The sequence below is a fragment of the Acipenser ruthenus genome, chromosome 21 (genome assembly GCF_902713425.1).
Source record: "Acipenser ruthenus chromosome 21, fAciRut3.2 maternal haplotype, whole genome shotgun sequence".
NCBI lineage: Eukaryota > Metazoa > Chordata > Actinopteri > Acipenseriformes > Acipenseridae > Acipenser > Acipenser ruthenus.
Window position 1 is genome coordinate 15,289,658 of NC_081209.1, and position 27,096 is coordinate 15,316,753.

The 27,096-nt window shown below is 41.5% G+C and overlaps 1 protein-coding gene across 4 annotated transcripts in view; it reads right to left on the bottom strand.

Annotated features, from left to right (window-relative positions):
- LOC117427917 (AT-rich interactive domain-containing protein 3B-like) overlaps positions 1 to 27,096 on the bottom strand; it is a 77,644-nt gene that overhangs the window by 38,906 nt on the left and 11,642 nt on the right. For 2 of the 4 annotated variants that reach the window (XM_058994857.1, XM_058994856.1), the window contains exons 3-5: positions 12,903 to 12,989; positions 11,934 to 11,999; positions 10,328 to 10,400 (exon numbers count right to left, since the gene is read on the bottom strand). In XM_058994857.1, the coding sequence (XP_058850840.1) occupies positions 10,328 to 10,400; positions 11,934 to 11,999; positions 12,903 to 12,989 (226 nt within the window). The remainder of the gene's footprint in view (positions 1 to 10,327; positions 10,401 to 11,933; positions 12,000 to 12,902; positions 12,990 to 27,096) is intronic. The other 2 variants (XM_058994859.1, XM_058994858.1) reach the window with 1 other exon arrangement.

Sequence of the window (27,096 nt, forward strand, 5' to 3'; positions counted from 1 at the left end):
ATCTACCCCTATGTATGACATTATAAGAATATCATGCTTAACTACAATTAAATAAAAAAAAACTGAAACGTCTTCCAGTATAGCAAGTATGTTAATATGTTAACAGCAGGTATGCAAATGCACATTAGAGCCACATGATCCATAAACAAGCAGATCACCATAACCTACAGGGATCATAAACAAGAAGATCTCCATAACTTGGGCAGCAGTGTGGAGTAGTGGTTAGGGCTCTGGACCGGAGGGTTGTGTGTTCAATCCCAGGTGGGGGACACTGCTGCTGTACCCTTGAGCAAGGTACTTTACCTAGATTGCTCCAGTAAAAACCCAACTGTATAAATGGGTAATTGTATGTAAAAAATAATGTGTAAAAAAATAATGTAATTGTATGTAAAAAATAATGTGATATCTTGTAACAATTGTAAGTCGCCCTGGATAAGGGCATCTGCCAAGAAATAAATAATAACAACAACAACAACTTACGGGTATCATAAACAAGCAGATCACCATAACCTACAGGGATCATAAACAAGCAGATCACCATAACCTACAGGGATCATAAACAAGCAGATCACCATAACCTACAGGGATCATAAACAAGCAGATCACCATAACCTACAGGGATCATAAACAAGCAGATCACCATAACCTACAGGGATCATAAACAAGCAGATCACCATAACCTACAGGGATCATAAACAAGCAGATCACCATAACCTACAGGGATCATAAAACAAGCAGATCACCATAACCTACAGGGATCATAAACAAGCAGATCACCATAACCTACAGGGATCATAAACAAGCAGATCACCATAACCTACATATATTTCTAAGATAGTTTGGAAACACTTGCAGATTCTACATAATTCAGAAAAACTGAAAAAAAGTATTTCTGAAGGCCCCAGTTGTAGCATTCAAAAGAGAAGCTAATTTCGGTGATATTTTAGTTTGCAGTAAATGTAAAAGAATAATTGACAGAATAGGTTCTACAAATACTTGCACTAGTACATGTAAAGTGTGTAAATACATGGACAAAAGTAAAAACATAATTAAACATAAGAACACCACATATCCACTAAAAACTAATACCTACTGTAAAAATAGCAATGTTGTTTATGAGATAGCCTGTGAAAAATGTGATGAAATAAAATATGTTGGAGAGACTGGAACAACTTTATATAAAATAATTCAGAACCACCTTTCATTAATTAGAAATAAAAAAATGAATGAACCAATAGTACAGCAGTTCCCCAGTCAAGGACATGACATAAATGATGTAAAGTTTGTAGTTTAGAACAGCTAAAATTAGACAATGCGACATATAGAAGAATAAAATGGATAAATAGACTGAACACGATTATGCCAGTGGGACTCAACAGAAAAGAATGCACTAATTAACTCCAATAAATATATAACATTTAAATAAATAAACAAAATTAATTCAAAAGTTTTGCATGTTGATGCACTGGGGAGGCCAAGGCTGATCCTCAGAGCCAACACTGCATGATAATGTAAATATAAGTTTATATAAAATAATGTTAATTAGAATTAATACAGATTTAAAGATAGAAGTAAAAAATGATGTCAACATATAGAACACCATTACATCATGTACGAATAAATCATGGATTTGAATATAAACAAACAATCATGTAGTTGTCATGCCGTCAAACACCTATAAATACCTCCAATGTTTTGATTCAAACACATGCTTCCTTGAGAAAGACGTACAACATATCGAAACGTTGGGTAGCTGGCTCTGAGCTAAAAAAAAAAAAAAAAATTATATATATATATATATTGAGATATGATGTTTCATCGCTTTTCTTTTTATTAGCATTCCTGCAAACGTGTTCTCAGTACAGTAAAAAATGATAGCAAAATATTTTCACTCAACTTAAATGTACCTCTGCTGCTTTAAACCACAAATTATACAGGGTAGTGTACAAAACTTTGGGGCCACCCCACTAACCCTAATGGTAAAATTACTTTTGGAAGCTATAAACAAACTGGATTATAAGCAAAGTCTGCATTCTAAAGAAGTTGAGTGCACAGATAGCTAAACTATGTAAGAATGTAGTAATCAGCCATATATAAATCAACAATAGTTTAAATACTGTCTTTCAATTATCTTCTCAGAATGAAGCGTAACAGGGTGGAGGCTGGGTGACAGGGAACTGGACAGAATCTGCATCACAAAGCAATGCCCGTTACAGAACCAATTCATGAATAAGTTACCATTCCTCTATTTAGTTGCATACTATAATGGTTAACTAAAAAAAAAAAATTGACAACATATTCTTATTTAGCTGCTGTCTTGCTTCAGGTCTCAAAGATATTAAGATATTTAAATACACGGACAATAATATTTGTAACGTTGGACTGCAGGGGTCCAAAATGGCCTCAGTTTAATAAATCTGTATAGAGCACTAAAGTGAAGTCAAGGCAAAGTGTAGGTTGCTATGCAATACTGTTTAGGATTCATAGATAAAGCTAATTATTGGCCACAGAAAGAAACATAGTTTAACTTACCTATTTATTTATTCAGAAAATTATGTTTTTTTGTCAACCAGCAGCCTAGACAGGTCTCTAGATTAAAGCCCCTTTCACACTGTCATGATCTACCTGGGTCGGAACCGGGTACATGATTTTGTGTGTTCACCTGGGTGACAGATGCAAGTACACACTGCGTGAATCAATGCCTCGGAAGCAGCTTGTTAAGGACAATTCCATCTAAGCTGCTCTGGATTGAACCGTCAGCCCAAATGTTGATTAGAGCAAATGTTTCTTCATCCCTGCTGCAATCTGGCTCATGGTGTGCCTGAAGCAACAAAAATATGGCTAAACATGCACTTTGTCTCGCTCAACCCGGGTCAAAGCGTGTAGACCCACATCCTGTGGTGGGTCGCTGGGACCCCGGTACGATCCATGTAAGTGGTTTCACACGACACAGGATAGTGACCCGGGTAGCCAGAACCCAGGTAGGAGTGCCAGTGTGAAAGGAGCTTAACTTTTTGTCTTAGAAGCCATTGGCTTAGGCCAAAACAAATTGGTCACCAAATCCAACTGTTAGGCGCCACTTCAAGAGCAAGTTGGTTGCCATCATATTCAACTGCTTAAAATACAACAACTTGCTAAGACCCCAAAGTGCTACTAAAACAACAACAACGGCTTGTGGTGATGTTAGACCAGGAAGGAAATCACAACAGTACTGTGGTATGTAAGCACTGATGCGCAAGTTTATTGAAAATAAAAGACTTAAACAAAACAAAAACTGAGACACCAAAATAAATGGCATGTTGGCCAAAACAAACACACACTAAACAAACACGGCGAGACAAACCAAAAACAAGTAACGTGCTGATTTACAGTCAGCACGAATAGCTACTCTTTCTATACCTCCCGACACTTGTTCTCTCCTCACCTAACACCCAACCCCAAGTGAAAGATGCGTGCCTCTTATGCTGCTGTGCCTGGCTCGATTGCTTGTTAAATCACTCAATCTGAGCAGGCGCAGTCTGCACGTTAACTAATTGTGCACTCCCCGTGCCCCCATACAAATACCCACTTTAATCTGCATGTGAAGTGACTGTGCAATCCCCGTGCCTAAATACATTCATACATATTGACACAAGTGTTGTGTATGGAATTGGTGTGACTTAACCACACAAATCACATAATCATGAGGTTGTTCGGACCCAAACACTTACTAATACAGGCGTCTCTCTAGTTGCTGTAGCTGAAGGGCACTGCGGCCGTCATGGCTGTGAATAGACAAACATTTTGAGGGGCATTGCGGCAATTACCGCATGGCCGCTGTTAACTTCAAGCCCTGGGATTTAAGATTTAGGCTATTATTGAATACGAGCAGAAAGAAGCAATAAGAAACAAGATTTTTACTATATAAAGAGAGCAAGTAGCTGAAACTGCTTCTGAACAATATACATCTATACTGTACTGGCAACAGTAAAAAAAAAAAAAAAAAAAAAAGGTACAAGAAATGACTAGTTTAATAATGTTTGATGTGCATCAACTAAAAATTAAGAACTCTGTACGACCTTACAAAAGACTCCAGTTCCAATTGGTGTCTAAAGGTATGTTTACACAGAAGCAAATTGCCGTGTCTGTGCTGGCAATGATGCGGTATCACTTTCAATGTAAATGGGACGTGCCGGTAAAAAGCAGTCACACTTTATGCCGGCACTGAACCACCTTTCGAGGTGGTTCAGACACGGCTCTGTGCCGGTACTGAAATGGCTTTTTCTCAGTGTAAACTGCAATGCCACCACTGACCCCGCATTTTGCGTTCAAGGTGGATTTTTTTTCCCCCCCAAGAAAACAATTTTCTGTTCTGCCACGTGTTGATTGAAGAAATAAATCCAACAGAATGGCAATTGACCGAGTCCTTTTGGTCTGAAAAAGTAGTAAGGGAGCTTTTGACCACCAGGGCAGAAGAGATAAACACACAATGTGATGGAACTGTGAGAGATGCTAATGTGTATTCCACAGTAGTAGAAAAGTTAATGATACGCGGTGTTGTGTGTAATAAAAAGCAAGTGATGGCTAAATTCTCTCTGTATGTCTTCCAATCTTTTCATTAGTGATATTCAGAAAGTATAGTGACACATATCACGCATACCACGGCAGGTACCAAAGGCATCATTGTTTTGATCACGGTACTGAACACTAGCAAATTATGTTAATGTGGGAATATCCACATTCTGTGTAAATGAGGGTAAGCCGCCAGACTGCCGACACTGAACTGGCAATATCGTTGTGTGTAAATGATGAATTTAGAAAACAAAAACGAGGCATCAGTGCCGACACCGGTCCTGTACTTTCTGTGGGAATACGGCTTAATGTATCTTCTTTCGTAATAATAAATCAAAAGCAATATTTATAACAATGTATTCATTTAACAAAGACAATAACCCTTGTTTTTCTTACTGTTATTATTAAATTACAAACAAAACTGTTCTCTCTCTTTCCCCCTCCCCCAAAATTTGTTTCTTTGTGGACCCGGGTTTCAAACCTACAGGCGTAACCATTGGACACCAATGTGGACTGTATCGCTGTAAAACAGATTCCCGCTTCGAGACATTGGTGACTGTTATAAAGTCCTGGATTGGGGTATTATGGACACTGTTAAACTGCTGTACGGACGTTTCCTATTCTGACACTGAGGCAAACCGGGAGTAGTACATTAAAATATTGTTATTTTGATATGAATAAACTTCTATTTAATGAGAAGTCAACAATACACTTCTTATAAAATAATTTAAAGACGCTCTGCATTCTGAGCGTACAGTTATTTGCATTCAGCAAGTAAATTAGGATTTTTTTGTAGTGTAATTACTGACACCATGTGTAAATTGACAACCTGAACTGTGATCATCTGCAGCTCCAACATACAAGAAAAAAAAACACAACATCAACATCATTTTCAGTAAAATAACACAAGGCTTCTTAATTGAACGTACATGATGACTGTAACCATGTCACAAATACCAGGGTTTGCTTCATGCATGTGCACTGACCCATATGTAAAAATGTACAGACACATACACACTAAGCCAGTATAAATGTTTTTGTTATTTTATAGCCCAATCAAGTGACAATCGCAGGTTCCAATCGGGGCTCTTCCTCCTATGGGTGTGTCTGGCGCACTGCATCCCGACTCAGCCAGACTCCAGGTCCAGGGGGATTCCTGCCCCAGTGAAGAGCTTCCTTGTGCTGCACAGGTTTCAGCTGTCAGGCTCCCTTTCCTCAATGATGGATGTGGCATTTTCCACAGGGAAATGAAGAGCTTAGTTTCAATACAAATACAATCACTCCCACGGCTCCACTGTCCTTCACCCCTCCACGTTCCCTTTTCATTTCAACAGCCTCACACAGCAAGCACAGCACTCACTTCACAGCCCGCTGTCTGTCACTTCCCATATCAAAGTGAGTGGCCAGATTTCAGAGGCACATTAATCATCTGTTGTGTGACAGGGGCCCCTTGATCTGATCTCCCCTACCTTCAAATACTTACTGGAGCAGCTTCCCCATCACCCCCACGGGGAACGGGGCGATCAGGTTTCAGCTTCTGCGACTGTTGGGACACTCCCCATGATTAGGAAGGGAAATAATAATAATAAAAATGCTCTGCCCTGATCTACAGTATACTGACCGGGAGCACAGAAACACAATATTCAGGCTCAAAATTAAATCATGGGACTAATTAATTTCTTTCTTTAATTCCCTGTTTCTGGAAATTGCATGTTTGGCAATATGGGCCATACTTACTGTATTTGTTGTGTTGAGTTAAAATAAACTGCTATAAAATGGTGGAGTTCAGTTTACTGCTACTAAATATTTAGCCATTGACCAATGAAGCTCAAACTAGATCTGAGCCACTAGGTCCATTCAGTACATTATTACTTTGCGTTGAGTTGAACAGCACTGTTTAGTACATTTAGCATTGCTTACTGGGGAAGCACTGTTTGAGTAATGTAACTTTGTTAAACTTACTTAATACAAAACTGCATACAATATTCCACATTTAATCCACTCCTCCTCCAGAGCCCATCCTAGAGTACAGGAAGGGTAAGGAACTACATGGAAGTACACTTTACTGTGCATCAATTACCATTCCTACCCTCGCAGGAAAAAACACTCTCAATACCGTCTCAGTAAACTGTCCCGCAGTGTAGGGCTGGGGTAGACTGGGTACACATCATTAATCATTAAAAAGTGGCCAGCACTGACAAGCACTCAGAGTGGAGAAACCCCTCCCTCACTCTGCCATTGCCTGGGGGCTGGTCAGTCCAATTCAAACACCTAATCCATCTGCTTTATTCATATCCATTCAGGGGGATTACCACCCTCTCCACCCACGCACAATTTCATGCTTTGTTTCATTAACAAATTCAAAATGCCCACATTCAACCAATAGAAATATTCAGGACAGCATTTGGTCAATAAACTGAAAGAGAGTTTCAAAGATCAGGCTTATTGTTTTGTCTTTCCTATAAAGACAGTGTCAGCTATTCCCAATGTGCTACCTGAATGAGGGGTAACTGGTATATTAGCATTTTAACAGGAACAGCAAACTCCTATTCCATCTGACTGGGATCTGCACATTGAAGTCATGTTTTCAAGTTAAAGTTGCACAAGGATACACTTAAAGTAGTTAACCACACACCACAGCAAACCTGTTTGAATGAGCAGCTATAATAAACCATCTCCAGGTAACAGGTCAGACAGACTGAGCATTTGAATTGTCACGTGACCAAACTGTTTATTGAAGCATGTAGCGCAAACTTAACTACTTAAGATCTTCAGCAATGTTTCTTATTTATACCAATATGCAGTGCTTATTAAAACTGCTCTAGTACCGAGTTTAATAATGCAAATTTGGGCATCTCTACTGCAATTATTAAAATCCCATTGAAGATGTGCATAACATCCAAATGCATGCAAACGCATTGTCATTATTTAATTAGCTGGATGTAGCAACTCTAATCCAATTTATATTTTCATTAAACCAGTTACATATGGCAAACCCTGACCATACTAATTTAAATGGAAGGGCAATTTAAAATGGCCCATCAAGGCATCTAAATGAATATCGTGGTTATTTGTCACGATCAATAAATGTTTAAAAGGCCCAGCTTAGTTAACCTCGTCACTGTACAGGACACATGATACCCATGGAGTAAGTGGCACTAACAAAGTCATCTGCTGTTGTAATTCTTGCAACACAAGCACTATTCCTATCTGGCTTCCAAACTGCAGAGAAACAGCTGCAGGCCTACACTTAATGCTTAGATTGTTGGGGGAAGGAAAAGCAACCAAAAAAAACCTGTCAGATAAAATACCTAAATTGACGCTTCCTTAAATATTGTCCCCGCTTTCCATCAACACAGGTCACTTTGACAAATATTCCCATTATGTAATTAGCATTAGAATGGCCGTTCACAGTTATGAGGCTAGTTTCTTCTAAACGAGCCTCCTCTGTTGTTGGCGATAATGCTTTCCTCATTGATACAGTATCAATCAGCCCTCCTGGGCTAACAAAGGCAGGGACCCTCACTGGGGTCAGGAAAGAATGGGCTAATTGCACCAATCCATCTGCCACTTGAACCCCTTTACTATATATATAAAAATAAATAAAAAAAAACAATGGCTACAAATGAAAAAACACGAGCTTCAACCAACAGGATTAATTCTGCGTAATTCTAAAAAGCTGTGCTTCTTTATAGGACTGATATTTGCGATGCTGATGGGAACCACCGCAAGTATTCTGATCTTTCCTTAAAATCAAGCATTTCTACCAGAGCCAGGTGGAAGCCAGCCAAGACTTAACTTCTGAGTTTTGCATTTAATTCTTGTTTGCCATCATTTCTGTGTATTTACAGGGGAACTAGCCTGTATCCTTCTATTATAAAAATAGACTTTTTTTAATGAGGCAGAACACAAAAGGTGTCAAACTGTGAAGCAGCAGGTTCAGTGGAACATTTATGTGGCTCTGAAGAAAACGGTCACGACTGGTTCAAAACAAAACAAACTGAAGAGTAACAACATGTGCAAGATGCTTTCTCTCCCACCCATACAGTGAATACAGTGCAGCCCCCTGTCAGTCAATATGACCACTGCAAAGACTTCCTTCCAGCCAGCCCCCAGCTCCCCACCCGTACAGTGAATACAGTGCAGCCCCCTGTCAGTCAATATGACCACTGCAAAGACTTCCTTCCAGCCAGCCCCCAGCTCCCCACCCGTACAGTGAATACAGTGCAGCCCCGTCAGTCAATCTGACCACTGCAAAGACATCCTTCCAGCCAGCCCCCAGCTCCCCACCCGTACAGTGAAAACAGTGCAGCCCCCTGTCAGTCAATATGACCACTGCAAAGACTTCCTTCCAGCCAGCCCCCAGCTCCCCACCCGTACAGTGAAAACAGTGCAGCCCCCTGTCCATCAATCTGACCACTGCAAAGACTTCCTTCCAGCCAGCCCCCAGCTCCCCACCCGTACAGTGAATACAGTGCAGCCCCCTGTCAGTCAATATGACCACTGCAAAGACATCCTTCCAGCCAGCCCCCAGCTCCCCACCCGTACAGTGAATACAGTGCAGCCCCCTGTCAGTCAATATGACCACTGCAAAGACTTCCTTCCAGCCAGCCCCCAGCTCCCCACCCGTACAGTGAATACAGTGCAGCCCCGTCAGTCAATCTGACCACTGCAAAGACATCCTTCCAGCCAGCCCCCAGCTCCCCACCCGTACAGTGAATACAGTGCAGCCCCCTGTCAGTCAATCTGACCACTGCAAAGACTTCCTTCCAGCCAGCCCCCAGCTCCCCACCCGTACAGTGAAAACAGTGCAGCCCCCTGTCCATCAATCTGACCACTGCAAAGACTTCCTTCCAGCCAGCCCCCAGCTCCCCATCCGTACAGTGAATACAGTGCAGCCCCCTGTCAGTCAATATGACCACTGCAAAGACTTCCTTCCAGCCAGCCCCCAGCTCCCCACCCGTACAGTGAATACAGTGCAGCCCCGTCAGTCAATCTGACCACTGCAAAGACATCCTTCCAGCCAGCCCCCAGCTCCCCACCGTACAGTGAATACAGTGCAGCCCCCTATCCATCAATCTGACCACTGCAAAGACTTCCTTCCAGCCAGCCCGCAGCTCCCCACCCGTACAAGGAGGATGCGTCCCTGGGGGGGCCCGGGTGCCAAATGGGAACCCAAGATAACCCCGTCATCAGAAACCAGCCTGCTTTCACTAAGAGTGTGTTCATCCCCAGCATGCTGTCTGGTCACAGTGTTGTCACTGCAGTGTCTGCCAGCTCCATTCATCACAGGAAGACAAGCGCAATCTGCCTGCAGGTTCCCCTGACTGGTCCCCAGTGCTCAGATTAAGCAATGTTCACCAGGTCAGGGGTCAGGCAGGATTTAGACTTCAGGGACACTTTTGGATAACAGGCCGATTACAGCTCCAAAAGACTCTTCAGTCTGGTATGTTTGCGCTCAGCATTAGATTTACAACTGGCCAAAGTTTACTCAGGCAACACTCCTTATGAGCACACAACTGAAGAGGAATTTCAGATCCATTTTCATTAATAGAAGGGTCCTTTATTCAAAGTCTGAACTACTACTAAACAAACGATTCCCAGCAATGTTTTGTGTTCTTTAGTTTTAGTTTAAAACCACCATTAAATTGTTTCTTTATTTCTGCTCTTTTCTATTTTGGGGGTTCTACCAAGCTTTTTAAATTTTCTCTTATGGCAACACTACATACATTGATCATGAGAATCCACTGGCACAAAATGGTCCTTGTGATCCTACCTCTCTTCTGCATGAAGGTGAAGAGATCATCCAGGAACTCTTTCCTCTTGGGATCGCCGTCAAGTTCATAAAGCTGCAGAGGGCCAAAAAAGAAAAACAACTGTAACCAATACCAACTTCTATTGCTTTGTTGCAGATTGTATTAAAGAACAATTTAAACAGTCTTTACATAAAAGGATTTAGATACAGCAGGGGGGGCTCTTCTAGACCTACAAAAGCACGTCTCCAGCTGTACAGTACACTGCACTGAACTCAATAACTCTCAATGGGGCTCCAGCTGTACAGTACACTGCACTGAACTCAACAACTCTCAGTGGGGCTCCAGCTGTATAGTACACTGCACTGAACTCAACAACTCTCAATGGGGCTCCAGCTGTACAGTATTGCACTGAACTCAATAACTCTCAATGGGGCTCTGTACAGTACACTGCACTAAACTCAGTAACTCTCAATGGGGCTCTAGCTGTACTCTGCACTGAACTCAATAACTCTCAATGGGGCTCTAGCTGTACTCTGCACTGAACTCAATAACTCTCAATGGGGCTCCAGCTGTACAGTACACTGCACTAAACTCAATAACTCTCAATGGGGCTCTAGCTGTACAGTACACTGCACTGAACTCAACAACTCTCAGTGGGGCTCCAGCTGTATAGTACACTGCACTGAACTCAACAACTCTCAATGGGGCTCCAGCTGTACAGTATTGCACTGAACTCAATAACTCTCAATGGGGCTCTGTACAGTACACTGCACTAAACTCAGTAACTCTCAATGGGGCTCTAGCTGTACTCTGCACTGAACTCAATAACTCTCAATGGGGCTCCAGCTGTACAGTACACTGCACTAAACTCAATAACTCTCAATGGGGCTCCAGCTGTACAGTACACTGCACTAAACTCAGTAACTCTCAATGGGGCTCTAGCTGTACTCTGCACTGAACTCAATAACTCTCAATGGGGCTCCAGCTGTACAGTACACTGCACTGTACTCAACAACTCTCAATGGGGCTCCAGCTGTACAGTATTGCACTGAACTCAATAACTCTCAATGGGGCTCCAGCTGTACAGTATTGCACTAAACTCAATAACTCTCAATGGGGGGCTCATGCATAGTCCCGGATTCATTCTGAACTATAATTGAACAGTGCTGTTCCAAAAGGATTACTAGATCATACCTGTCTGAAACCTGTGTTCAGTAGTAGGAAATGATACACTAGATCAACACACTGTTATCAACGCCCTCGGGCGTAAATGGGATTTTAATTACAGCTGGAGAAGGGGCTTAGACAAGAATGTGATCAATGTGTCTGAAATGACTCAATTGGTGGGTGGGGTGCAGTGACAAGAGGGTATCCAGCGATATTCTTACAAAAGAATACAAAACAAACAGTGCTAACCAAGGCTTTGGAATCCATTTCCTTTTCTTATTCATGTGAACAACTTTCATACAAGTACCCCTTTAATTTTGCTCAATAATCTGCGGCGCTATTAGAGTAAAACTGACCTGCAACACAGGAAGCACCCTTTAAACTTGCCGGAGCAAATAAGAAATGGGGGTGGATTTTAAAAGACTTGGTTAGGTTTCTTTAACACAATAACTCATTTACCATTTTCTGTCCTTCCCTGTCAAAGTCGTTGGACTTTTTGTCTAGCACAGAAGAATCCCATCTACCCTACGTAATGAATGAAACAGCATTATTAATAGACTGCAGCAAAACAAAGCCATGTCAGACTGGAAGAGATAATATAAGTGCTTTAGGAGCAGGGATACTCCACACACTAAAGCAAGTCACTGACACAACCAGATTACAAGCAGTTATTAGATTGAAACATGAGTTACATACTATAACAACTTTGTGCTTGGAATTATTGCAAAGAAAAGGAAAAACACTTTTGCCCGAGAAGGCACTACCGAAACGTTTGATTTGGGAGCTACATTTTCCCACAACCTTCTACCGCATAAACAAGAGCGTCTCTTCTGTACAGTACGGCAGTTTAACTTTTTCAGAGATCAGGTAATGCAGATTGCAAAAGGTAACATAGGGAGGCAGGGAGACTTGCTTGACAAGGGTATTTAGTTTTTTATTGTACTGTATTTTTTTTTAGTACTACTGCCGAACATAAGTGTGGTCATGTTTGTGTTTAGCAATATTGGAATATGTTTTCAAACTCTCATGTTACAGTATTGACTTATCCGGGGTAGATATAATGCCGGTTAGTAACTGGAGATATTCCGTTAGTACAGTAGACTCTTAGTTAGGAGAACCAGTTGGGACCAGGCCATGTCTTTGACTCTCCCAACTTAGAGAAGCCTGGAATAAGATCTGGACAGCTGTAAATGTGTACCCTCAAGCTCCTTTATAATATGAGCTGTGTTGTACTGTACTGTACTGTACTGTACATGTGCAGGGCATTTTCAGTACGATTTAAATAAACAAACAGTCATTCATTTAACATCAGTTCTGAGTAAAGGTCCATTTTGGACTACCGCCGTTCGGACTGGCGAGAGTCCACTGTAGGAAGCTTGAGGCTAAAATAGTTTAAAAATATGAATAAAAATCCTCTGAAAGGCTAACCTTGGCGAAGTCTCGCGATGCCTCTCCTCCTCCTCCTCCTCTTCCTCGGCCCCCGTCAGCTTCATCGCTCCATGCCAGACTCCCATTCTGAATGGGAAAGAAGGAGGACACTCTCAGAGTGGAGGAACACACGCAAACTCATGACAGCAAACCAACAGATTACATGGAGCCATGGCGAGGAAACACTCCAACAGATGGGTTCATTCTATTACTTAATAACCTCCTGACTTATGGACACAATCAGCCCTATGAGAAGGAGATGCCTCAGTGAGGCACGGTTTACTGTCAAACAGAGGGAGGGAGGTAGAACTGAGGTTAAGACGCTACAGTCATTAAAATAACTTTTTTTTTTCAATTTCTATATATTATGTGCAGCTTACGAACAATGTTCAGGATGACAGTGTGGCGTCAATGTGGAGAGGACTTAATATTGAAGGTCTAGGTTTCTTTTTAATTTACAAATCTGGTTAAAAGGTTATCATTTTATTACATTAGGTTTGTCAAGTATACAATCGGTTACACCGATAAAGGATTTACAGTGTAGTGAAGTGTGGTCTACGTGGTTTAATTGATTTTTTAGCAGAATGATGAAGCATGATTTAAGTTTACAGAAAGTAGCACCTCAATCTAATGCCACAGTTACTCCAATCCCACCCCCCACCCCCTCCCTGGCTGGAGCTCTTGCAGTCTCCCCTGTAAAGAGGGGCACAGAGGCCGAGCTCTCCCAGACTCTGGTCCTGGAATGGAAATGTCAAGGCTGCGAGTGAGGACAAGCCCAGCTCTGACATTCCAGAGAGCAGTAGCTACACAGACAGGCCCCTTCCATTGTTTTCTGATGAGATTGTAAACCATGGCGCCAGTAGATCGAGGTCAGGGGTCATTCATGGAGACTGCAATTCAATGGAACTTTTTCAACAAAAAAAGGGTTGGGGCGGTACAAGGTATTTGCAAATAAGAAATTCAAAAGGGAAGGGCAAAAATTTTAAAAACAATCCTGCTGGCCGATGCTGCTTAATGCTGGAAAGATTATGAGTAGGACCACTCCCTTAATCTAATCAGCTGTTATTGGACTTGTAAATTACTGTCAGAATCCACCTCCTCCATCTTTCCATCGAAATAAGCATTTTTATTAATCACAAGAGTACTGTCTCAGCAAAGGGCACATGTCCTTTTCCAGTAAAGACACCTCGCAATACACCCCCCACCCCCTTCCCATCTCCTCATATACAGTCTGACTGCAGAGACCAGGAAGGCATCTCTAACCGCTAGACCACACTGCCTCCCAGTCCCTCAGCTCCAACCACTAGACCACACTGCCTCCCAGTCCCTCAGCTCCAACCACTAGACCACACTGCCTCCCAGTCCCTCAGCTCTAACCACTAGACCACACTTCCTCCCAGGTCTAACCACTAGACCACACTGCCTCTTAGATCTAACCACTAGGCTTCAGTCACCTGTCCTTGTATCACGACATCACCGCGAGTCCAAGACCATGCCGACCTCATGAGAGGACCATTACAGCGACTGCCCATAACAATGTGATGACATCACCGCGACGGCCATTACAGCAACTGCCCATAACAATGCGATAACATCACCGCGACTGCCCATAACAGTGCCACTACATCACTGCGCCGATCTACAATTCAATTCACAAACGAAGTTCACAAACACGTCACTTACCAGGAACTCCCCCGCCCCCCTCAGTATGCAGGTTTTAATATGACCTAGCAGTGTCAGTAAGACTCGTACTGCACAATTGCAAAGCAGTTGCATTCCAGGTTTTACTACCAGCCCCCCCATCCCATTTCTCAGAACGTCCATTTGTCAAGTTAGAAATAAACAGTGGTTGTTGTTTCCGCTATTTTAGCCCCAAATCTGTCTTTGTTGTGTTTCTTTTGTCTGCCGCCACCACAATATGTATAAACGTTCATTTGCCCGTTTGGCTGGGCACCTAAAAATGTAATCCTGTAAGCCAGGGGTTTTCAACTTCGAAGGGTTCGCAGGACGACTCAGAAATGCACAAATACGTCTGTACTTACGCATGCGTGATTTCGATTGAGTGGATAGGATTTCTATTAGGGTATGTGAAGCAGGCATCTGGCGATTGTTCCTATGGAGCGTGCTCTGTGCTGCTCATGAGCTCTGCTGTTTAACTTGTTGTACAATTGAATACTAATTATTATTAATAATATTTAGTCTCTTAGCAGACGTTTTTATCCAAAGTGACTTAGAGACTTGAGGGTGAAACTCCTGGTTATAAGCCCCTTTCTTTAACCACTGGACCACCAAGCCTCCTAATCAGGGAAGCGCAATCTTTATGCATTTTTTAAGAAGTACAGTATAAATGCTCCGGTAAATAGAATTATGAATGATAATACTCATACTTTGACGGCTTTTGTTTTATTTATTAGGCCTGGCTGCATTTTAGTAACAGCAATACCGTCTGGTTGAATTTGTTTTCGGTGTTTGATGAAATGGATACATTGCTTACTTGCAAAACAAAGGAAGAAAGCACAAGAGTCTACAGAAAATGCAAAGCAACAGAAAGTTATACCAAATCCCTTTGGATAATTTTTATGTTTCCATTTAATAAAAACGTGTATCATTGTTAGTAGTTATTATAGTTTTATCTTGAGGTAAACATTTTAAATGGCACATAAATTATGCGACGATGGGAAGTAAATGTTAACGTAAAAAACTTTTACAATGCACACTATTTTGTATTATTTATACTAAATTTGCCAAATAGAAAGCGAATACGACTGTTTCCAAAAATATTACTAACTACTTGTGGAGTGTGGAGTACTGGTTAGGGCTCTGGACTCTTGACCGGAGGGTTGTGGGTTCAATCCCAGGTGGGGGACACTGCTGCTGTACCCTTGAGCAAGGTACTTTACCTAGATTGCTCCAGTAAAAACCCAACTGTATAAATGGGTAATTATATGTAAAAGTAATGTGCTATCTTGTAATAATTGTAAGTCGCCCTGGATAAGGGCGTCTGCTAAGAAATAAATAATAATAATAATAATTAATAATAATAATACTTGTCTTTTAATTCTGTGCATCCAAATATTTGTAATTAAAAGTTTTAAGAATTAAGCATTAAGAATTATGTTTGTTATTCTGTCCTAAACCAGCAGTTTGTCACAAATGATTTGTTTGTTGTGACAAATAATTTATTAAATAAACGGGGAGGAAAAGAAATGTATTAATCAGATTATTGTCCATTTTATTATAATGGTTGTGCCATTCAGTAGAGCGAAAATTGTAGAGAGGTACTTGAGCTGAAACCTCCACACAGAAAGGGTACAGTTTAAAAAAAAAAAGGTTGAAAACACCTGCTATAAGCTGCTGGAGAATAGATTTATACCGTGTGTGCGTGCGTGCGTGCATACAGTGGTCGTCCAAAGTTTACAAACCCTACCTTATGGAAGTGTAACATCCTAAAATGAATGTTGAATACATACAGTACATTCCTATAAACACCCTTATTTATTTATGGTAAATATATGTAGATGGTTGTGGCAAAGTGGGTTATAGTGGGTCATAGTGCGCAGGTGGAGAGGTGATGCAGGGCTCCAAACAATGACAAACACAGTCCTGGTGATACGATGGTTTTTTATTTATATTCCAACGGTCAAAACTGACCAAAAGAAACTAAAGAAATACAGGCAGTATCCAATGCATGGTACTGCTCTGTATAAATAATGCACGGGGTAGTCCCAAATAATAACACACAAGTTCTCAAACAAATCGACACACACAGACATAACATACACGGTCACCAGTCCTATAGTGAGTGCAGTGGTGCTCGTGGAGAATATATAATACAGTGTGCTTTAGTGCAGTGATGTTCCGGGGGGGTGATGGCCTCTGACAACAGCTCTGGAACGTGTTAGCCGTCTAACAAACAAACAAAATACAGTTAGACAAACAAAACTCACGATACGATAACACGGGTCCTTCCAGTCTCAACACAGTCACCAAAACGAAGGAACGGATTACGATTCTCCGTCCCCTTTTATGCCATCACACATGATCCCTTGATAAACGAGTGCAGCCACCTCTCCAATCTGCAGCTGCCACGTCGGTTACCTTCCGGGTCAATGCGTTCTTGCAACGGAGTCTCGCCGCCTTCCTGGGAACTCTGTTCTCGTTGCTTAGCGCCCTCACAGGTCAGGAGGGAGATTTACAACCAAGAATCATTATATTTCTGTCACAATGGTACATTCCTAAAATCCCCCTATTCTTCTGTTTTCTAATATAAAAAAAGTTCCAAAACAAAAAACTGTCAGTTCAGCTTGTTACAGTTACATACTGCTTTGTTTGTGTTGTGCTCTTGTAGCCCTGAATAAAATATATTGTCAAAGAAACAAGAAATCACCATTTAATGCGTGCAACAGAAGCATACTTTGGGATACTTTTGACAAACAACTGTGGATATTGGCCAAATGCAATATACGCAGAGCCCTTGAGGGTGGAAGACTCACTCAAACATATGAATGCACAATTAAATAATAATAATAATAATAATAATAATAATAATAATAATAATAGCTTCTGCTCGGAACTCAGATACAGGGGAATGGGGAAGAGCTGCAAGTCTCGCACTGTCACTGGAAGAACTGGATCAAGCTTATGCCTTTGGCAATTCAAAAATATTAGCGGATGTAAATATCTCTGATGTATTTCTAAGTGTCTTTTAATAGACCCTTATTAGAAATAATTTATCGAGCCCGATTAGCAGTAGTACTAGAAATAATAATAATAAAAATAATAATAATAATAAAAACTGCGTGCCCAGCAAGTACATAAAGGGGAATTATCTGACTACAAACAGTGGGTTCAGTACAGATACGACACGGCAGAGAAGCAAGGACAACAATATCAAGTTAAACTATTTAAAAAAAACAAATCTGTACAAAATATACATTAAAAAAAAAATCCAAAACACATGGCCTTGTGTCGGTCCCCAATCCTGTGGAGGAGTGTAATCATTTACAAATATATATATATATATATATATATATATATATATATATATATATATATATATATATATATATATATATAAATAATCAAAACACGTGCTGAATATCATTCTGCAACAAGTGAACACCCCCCCCCCCCCAAAAAAAATGGATATGCAGCCCAACTACATCAAAATGTTTCGTCAAAACACGCTTTTATTGCATGGAGGTTACCAGTCTAGTTATGATGGAGCTGTATGAGAACAGTGGAAAAAAAACCAAAAAAAAAACACAACTATCGTCTTCTGCAATCAGGAGATCAATCAGGTCGGTCTCCATGTTTGCTCAGTCGACTGTGCTGGGAAACCTCGCAAAGCTGTTAGCTCCATCTACGCAGACCGTGACGTCAGGCGCAGACTCCCGACTGCAACGCAGGATTTTTAGGAGTAACGCGAACGCAGCGACCAACTGCACTCATCGCCGTTTACCTTGAACAGTTCTCCAATACGAATGCATGGCAGCTGTGTCCTTTTACGAGGCTGGTGAGTTGACTCTGTGGTGAAACCCACTCTGACTGCGTCGTGTGTCTGAGTTCCTGGAAAGTGACACGTTTGCGAGTATTCTGGGAATTGTAGTTCGGTGCGGTGATGTCATAGCGCTGTTATGGGCAGTCGCTGTAATGGCCGGTGCTGTAATGACCATCGTGGTGATGTCGGCGTGGTCTTGGACTCGCTGTTATGTGATAATAATAATAATAATTTATTTCTTAGCAGACACCCTTATCCAGAGCGACAAGATATCACATTATTTTTACATACAATTACCCATTTATACAGTTGGGTTTTTACTGGAGCAATCTAGGTAAAGTACCTTGCTCAAGGGTACAGCAGCAGTGTCTCCACCGGGGATTGAACCCATGACCCTCCGGTCAAGAGTCCAGAGCCCTAACCACTACTCCACACTGCTGCCCTGTCATGTAACCACCTGTCCTACGCTTTATAAAATCACTATGCCACAATACTTGCACAAAACCCACAATATTCTCTCTGAGTCCATGCTTCTATTGGATATTTTCTCTCTGTCCGTACTTCTATTGGATATTCTCTCCGAGTCCGTGCTTCTGTTGGATATTCTCTCCGAGTCCGTGCTTCTGTTGGATATTCTCTCCGAGTCCGTGCTTCTGTTGGATATTCTCTCCGAGTCCGTGCTTCTGTTGGATATTCTCTCCGAGTCCGTGCTTCTATTGGATATTCTCTCCGAGTCCGTGCTTCTATTGGATATTCTCTCTGTCCGTGCATCTATTGGATATTCTCTCCGAGTCCGTGCTTCTATTGGATATTCTCTCTGTCCGTGCTTCTATTGGATATTCTCTCAGAGTCCGTGCTTCTATTGGATATTCTCTCCGAGTCTGTGCTTCTATTGGATATTCTCTCTGTCCGTGCATCTATTGGATATTCTCTCCGAGTCCGTGCTTCTATTGGATATTCTCTCCGAGTCCGTGCTTCTATTGGATATTCTCTCCGAGTCCGTGCTTCTATTGGATATTCTCTCCGAGTCCGTGCTTCTATTGGATATTCTCTCCGAGTCCGTGCTTCTGTTGGATATTCTCTCTGTCCGTGCTTCTGTTGGATATTCTCTCAGAGTCCGTGCTTCTGTTGGATATTCTCTCAGAGTCCGTGCTTCTGTTGGATATTCTCTCCGAGTCCGTGCTTCTATTGGATATTCTCTCAGAGTCCGTGCTTCTATTGGATATTCTCTCAGAGTCCGTGCTTCTATTGGATATTCTCTCCGAGTCCGTGCTTCTATTGGATATTCTCTCCGAGTCCGTGCTTCTGTTGGATATTCTCTCAGAGTCCGTGCTTCTATTGGATATTCTCTCAGAGTCCGTGCTTCTATTGGATATTCTCTCAGAGTCCGTGCTTCTATTGGATATTCTCTCAGAGTCCGTGCTTCTATTGGATATTCTCTCAGAGTCCGTGCTTCTGTTGGATATTCTCTCCGAGTCCGTGCTTCTATTGGATATTCTCTCCGAGTCCGTGCTTCTATTGGATATTCTCTCCGAGTCCGTGCTTCTATTGGATATTCTCTCTGTCCGTGCTTCTCTTGGATATTTTCTCCATGCATTCCTGTTTTATTATTATTGTTACAATGATTTAGGTCTATTTTTTTTGGCATTACATTTCCAGTAAGTCAATCATCCAGAAGCGTCAGTGTCACCTGAATCTGGATTATTGCCAAAACTGCCGTATCAGCTGTTACCGGAGCAGGCATCCTTCTCATTGTGTGGCTGATCCCTGTGAACACAGATCCTCCTGCACAGATCGCCAGGAGTCTGCTTTCTGTAGGGTATTAGCCATAAACACCTAGAATTTCACAAAGCGCCAGTTAACCCTTTCTGTACCCCCCAGATCCTGCGACATCTGAAGCCCTGGGATCAGGGACTGTGGGGGCAGGTGTATTAAAAGGCCCAATGGACTCCCTTTCATTTTACAAAAACAGTTGTGTTGTGTAATATGACCCGTTTTATATTCCTTTTACACAGAGATGGTGAAACATGCACTTTGGTATAAAGACCTTGACAGTTCAATGTTCACCTAGACAAGATCTGATATTTCAATGCAGGCAAAATTATGTAACATCTATGATGCAAGCAGTGTCAATTGCGAGACTGCTTTTACAGTAACCGTCTGAGATGACTTAAATAAAGATCCAACCACCCCCGGCAAAAATTACAACTTATAACAGAAGAGCAGCTGACCTGTAAAAACGGTACATTTCAGAAGGCTGAATGACCTTTCATTCACAGCAAGTCATCTATGTTTAAAATTATAGAAATAACCAAGATTTGGGAACTGAAACACACACACAGGTTTCTAGACGTGCAGACAGCAGCATGTTAAAATGAAAACAATTGAAATTAAACTACTAGCTCTGACCAGAATAAAGCCGTTTGCCCTTTAAACGACCTACATATAGTGACAAACACTCTTCTCCTGAATTCAGAACTGGCCCGCTGGTCCATCAGTCACACACATGAGATAGCCCGATTATGTTTTCCCAATACAATCCTGTGTGTTTATTGTATGCACATGCATGCGATGTGAGGGGGTGTTCATACTGCAGCAAACCTGCAAAATGTCACGATTTATTAGAATAGGATTCCCCCGACAAAGGTCGCTCCACACGTTTTAAGCAGAGCTTCAAAAACACAAATGAGGTTGTAAACACATTGCTTTTTCTGATCTGCAGCCATTGTGTGTCAGGGTGCACAGTGTTCCCTCTACTTCACCATCTGACCATCCAAAAAAAAAAAAGTGACATATTTAAAACTGAATTAGCAAAGGGTCCCTATATGGTAAAGCATACCTTTACAATCTGCTGTCAACATGTTTTTAGGATAACATATTACAATCTGTTTCATTTCCTACATATACTGTTAATCAGAAACTAGTTTAAGTCACAAGACTGGACAGAGGCTTTGTCAATTAGTATCACATCCTGCCCATAGGAAACAATGTCCTGGGGCATATCATTTAAATTTCAAATTAAAGCAATAATGGTTGCTCATTAATCTTCAAGTGGTTAGTCGAGTTAGACGGTGGTTGCTGCCCTACCCATTTAGTGATTTAGCTGTGGGATTAGCAGGGACCATTACTCCCCTCCCCCAACACAGTACACAAGCAGGACTTTGGTTTCAAAATGTTGTCAAAAGCAACTCTACGGTGTTGTCAGAAACTCAAACAAAAGGGCTTTTAGCCAGAGTCAAACAAATATTTTCACTAATGTGTGAAACTGAAACTGTAAAATTCCAAGACAGAAAGTCATGAATAATTAAAACTCACTGGACTGAGTGAGTACGGAATATCATTCAGCAAGGAATGCACTGGACTGAGCGAGTACAGAATATCATTCAGCACGGAATGCGTACAGCGGATGATAATACTATACCAGGAACCCTCATGTTAAGTGCTTAACTATTAAGAGCCATCATCACTGCAAATACATTCAGAACGTCCATGTCAGAGTGGACGTAAATTTATTTGCAGTTCCGTATTATCATGAATCTTCAAAACAATTGTGGGAGATGCACAGACAGGCCACATTACTGTATGTGGTGTCAGCTTTCAGGTATCTGTCTTATCCAAGATTAGATTCCTCTAAACTTCACAGTGCACAGTTTAAAACAAAGATCAATGAACAGGAAATCCTTGGGTTAAAATCCCAGTTAAGCCGTGATCCTACTGTTTGAGGTTTGCAAAGAGTAACATCCTATTCCAGCTGTGTATTGGTAAAGAGCCGGGCCAGGCTCAGCGTGGACAGAAAGAGCCGGGCCAGGCTCAGCGTGGACAGAAAGAGCCGGGCCAGGCTCAGCGTGGACAGAAAGAGCCGGGCCAGGCTCAGCGTGGACAGAAAGAGCCGGGCCAGGCTCAGCGTGGACAGAAAGAGCCGGGCCAGGCTCAGCGTGGACAGAAAGAGCCGGGCCAGGCTCAGCGTGGACAGAAAGAGCCGGGCCAGGCTCAGCGTGGACAGAAAGAGCCGGGCCAGGCTCTGCATCATGGTTCAAAATGGCTCTCAACAGCACTCCATCAATTAGACAATCATAGTCCTTGAAAAATAATTGGTCAATTTGTCTACTTGGTTTTGTGTAGTTTTACCACTAAATAAACCAGTGCAGGCACAGAGGGTCCTCATAATCCCATAACAATCTTTTAAATCACAACATGTTAATCCAGCAAAAAAAGTAGCCTAATGGATCTCTTACTATGGGAAGTACCCTGCGATGTATTGCCTGCATAATACCCCTTCTCCACTGGCCACCCGACCTGTGAGGGCTCAGTACGGTACGGGTATGGGTGCTTTGCCACTGGCTATCCAACCTGTGAGGCCTCGGTACGGTACAGGTGCGTCTCTGCTGGCTATCCAACCCATGAGGGCTTGGTATGGTACGGGTACGGGTGCTTCTCCACTGGCTATCGGTACGATGACTTGAACGACGTATATGCATTTGTATACCATAACAGAGATACTGCAAGAAGAATGATCTTAAACTGAATCATATTAGAAGGGGATGACCAGAGGCTTGGTTGGAGCTACAGTACTGGAGACGATGGCCTGGGAAAAGGAAACTAGGGGTGCGTTTTTGAGCTATGACCAGGTCATCAGGTCATGGTTGAGTGTTTTCGCGATGTGGTCACTGGACCTAGCGGTCATGGGTCCACTGAACCAGTGAACCGGGTTTGTGGCACGCTTCATGGTTGTAACCTGAAGTATTGTGGGACACAGATTTCCTGTCAAGATGGCGGCGCAAGTTTTACAACTTGTTTCTGTAACCTTTTCTGAATTATGTAGATTATTTAACGCAAGATGGTTTGTGTAGATTATAAAGTCATGTATAATAATGGGGCTGATTATATACTGTGTAAACCTTGTGTGTGTGAAAGAACGTGTAAAGTGTTTTGTGATCGGAAGACGGCTTAACCGTCTGATGTAGTGAGAAACGGGAGAGAAAGTGTAGTTAGAACTCTGTGGGAAGTTAGGTTTTTGTTTTGTTTATGTTTGTTTTTCTGTAAATAATAAAAACGACACGAAAGTGGGTAAAACTTCAATTTGTGGGACTACGTTTTCAACCTCCACCATTTTTAATGACTGGGTCCGTTCTTGCATTGTGGTCACGTTCACGGGTTCTTGATCAAAGGTCGCTTAAACTGGTTCTGTTGCAGTCAAAACGTGAAATTGCACCCAGGACAACAGAAACCTTGCACCACGACTACACACACACACAGCAGCCAGCTCTCTCTACAGGACAACAGATCCAACAAGACTACACACACACACACACACACACACACACACACACACACACAAACCCATCTTCAGAACCCCCCTCTCGACACAATCCCATCTTCAGAACCCCCCCCCCCCACACACACACACACACACCCACCCATCTTCAGTCACAACAACCGACACAACAAACAAAAGTATTTGTTTGTTGTGTCAGTGGTCATTAAAAATGAAATTTTTGACCAAATATTCAAAAGTGCTTTAATTTCCTCCCCATCCAAAAGGTAGCAAACATTTTCTTTTCTTGGCTCGCTATTGAGCGCCATAACTGCAGTGAAATCCAAAAGCACACTGACGTTGCGTATCATGCTACGTAAAGACACTTCCACCTGGACCAGTTGGGACTCATCGGGTATGAGGTACCAAACTGTACCATCTCAAACCGGTTTGGGACACACGGAGGTGCACCTCAGCGTAAGTGGAAATGCCCTGGACTCAGAAACACCAGCTGAGGTGCACCTGAACATGGCTAGCGGAAGCAGGGTATTACTGACCCCTTATCCTCCAAACTGCACTCTGAGATCACAGATTATTAATTCACATAAATCAATTTCTGCTGTAATTATCAATTATCAATTTAAAACAGTCCGTTTATTATCCCTCGGTAAATTCGTGTTAATGAAAAGTAAACTAGAACCGTTTTTTAAAATAACTTTGCTCACAGAAACAGGCCCACCCATCGCATTGAAACAAAGAACGGTAAGTCTACGGTTATTCTTAGTATTATAGTGATTTTTTTTTTGATGTGCTTATTTTTTCAGTCACCAATAGACAGGTATTTTATAGTAAAGTAGTAGAGCTAGTTAATAAATATCAGTCTGTGGAGAATGGTAGAGATATCTGTGTGTGAATGTGAGAGCGTGACAGTCAGTCGACGCAGGCAGTAGGTAAAAGACAAACACTTGCGGGTTTGGGTCGGGTCGCAGGTCTTATTAAAGCGGGTCAGGTCATGGGTAAGAAGATGGTGCTGCAGCAGGTTGCGGGTTCGGGTCGTGTCCTGTAGTAGTGGGTCTGGGTAGGAAGCGGGTTGTAAAAATCGTACCAGCACAGGACTCTGGTACGCATTACATTATGTAAAAATATGAATTTGTACAGTAGGCCTATACAGTACAGCAGTAAAATCAAATGAATACCTAGCTTTAGCCTATAGGCTACCGGTAACAAAAAAAGAAATGATGCTGTTGCATTGTACACATTACTGTATAAATGTGAAAATAATAAAATATTTTAAATTGAAACTAAATGATTTCAGCGCATTTTCTTTTTTACCGTAGCCTACTTGGTAAACAAAACAGATCCCGGTTCCGCATTGACCAGCTATTATTATTATTATTATTATTATTTATTTCTTAGCAGACGCCCTTATCCAGGGCGACTTACAATTGTTACAAGATATCACATTATACATTATTTTACATTATACAGATATCACATTATTTTACATACAATTACCCATTTATACAGTTGGGTTTTTACTGGAGCAATCTAGGTAAAGTACCTTGCTCAAGAGTACAACAGCAGTGTCTCCCACTGGGGATTGAACCCACAACCCTCCGGTCAAGAGTCCAGAGCCCTAACCACTACTCCACACTGCTGCCCAGCTATGATACTATACAGTACCTTACATATGCTGCACACACTACAGAAATACATTGTTTTTCATTTACATAGAACATTTTACAGTGTACACGTGGCTGTCTGTTGGGAGGAGTGAGACTTTCTTTGCAAAAGCTATTAAAGACTTTAGATTCAGAATATTAAATCACAGGAGTCCAGCAGTATTTCTGAAAGCTTCTTTCCATTTTCCACCCGATCGATCGCAGTTAGTTTAAACTCTGTAGAGTAGGAGTTTATATGCCCTCTTTTAAACATACATTGCAACACAAACTATCAATAAACATTATACTGGGCCAAGTAGAATGTGTTTGGGGCCAGTGGATTTTTCATTCATAGGCAGAGAAATTAGTTTTGGCAGCTACCGTGGTACTGTATAGGAGAATGCAAACAATGATCCATCAGAACTGAAATCAGAACTTAGTGAATCAATTACATTTTTCAGAAAAGAGACCTGATCAGGCACTGCTAAAATGCACAAGACACATCAGATTACAATGAAGTCTGCTTCAAAATTGGTGAATAAAAAGGAGCTTTATTTACAGACACTGAATTAAAGTAAACTGCTTCCCAAATATCGGTGCTTATTAAATCAGTCCTGATCAAAGCACCCCTTTCACAAGCGTCTTGTGCATGGAAAAAAACACGTGAACAGAGTTCTGAAGGAGAATCCTGAGAGTGTTTGAAGAAAGGGATCTGCAGAGTCTTGTGCATGGAAACAAACACGTGAACAGAGTTCTGAAGGAGAATCCTGAGAGTGTTTGAAGAAAGGGATCTGGAACAGGTCTGGTTTAGAAATCAGAAACCTGCACTATCAAGCCACTGGCCCCTGGAATGTGCTTGTGAAGACTCCCAGCTAATTAAACCAGAGCCTTGTTCATTCAGGGGCTTCTGTGAATTTTTGCACCATCTGGCTCCTGGTGGGTGAGTGAACAGCAGGCACCCCTCCCTCCATATGAGTTTACAATTCACCACATTGCACTGTTTTAAGTGAAAATAAAATGAAAAGTCCACTCCATTTAAATGTTTAAACATTGTCAAAATTCAGATTATATTATACTGCAGCATTTAATTACAGTAGAAAATAGGGATGAGTTATTTATCAGTTAAAGAAAACAGACCTTTGATCACACTTGCAAATTAGAACATTGCTCAGTGCTTGTACAGCACAGCTAAGCTTTCAAGATGTTCAAGTTAAAAAAAGACTCAATTCCAGCTTGTTTTAGAACACCAAATTGTAGAAGCTTCTGTCTCTTGTGGACTTCAGAGGGCTATCTGGTAAAACGATTTGCAATTAACAAAATGCTACCAGGCCTCCAAATATCAAAACAGATGCTGCCTGTTTCTCATTCATTAAGTTTACAATCGCCATCTGGAATGTCAAAGGCTCTGGAAGTCTTAGAGTAAGAATACTAACAGAGATATGAACAGGATTTCTTTATAGATCCATCACTTATTCACGCTGTGAAGACTGAAACCAACTTCAGTCTGGTTTACATTTACATTTTGTAGTATCTTGATGTATTGTGAACTCCTGTTATTGAAATACTGCATGTGGAAACCACTGTCAACTTGAAACAAAGACAGAAGTCAAATAGAAAGATTACGATAAATACTAAAACAATGTACTTTTTCAAATTAATTTATATTAAGAATGTGTCATAGTTGGTGAACAACCATTTACACAAATGGTTCAAACGTTTAGTCTGTTCAACTTAATTTGTGGGTAGAGGTAGTGTTTTTCATTTATCCCTTATCTGAAG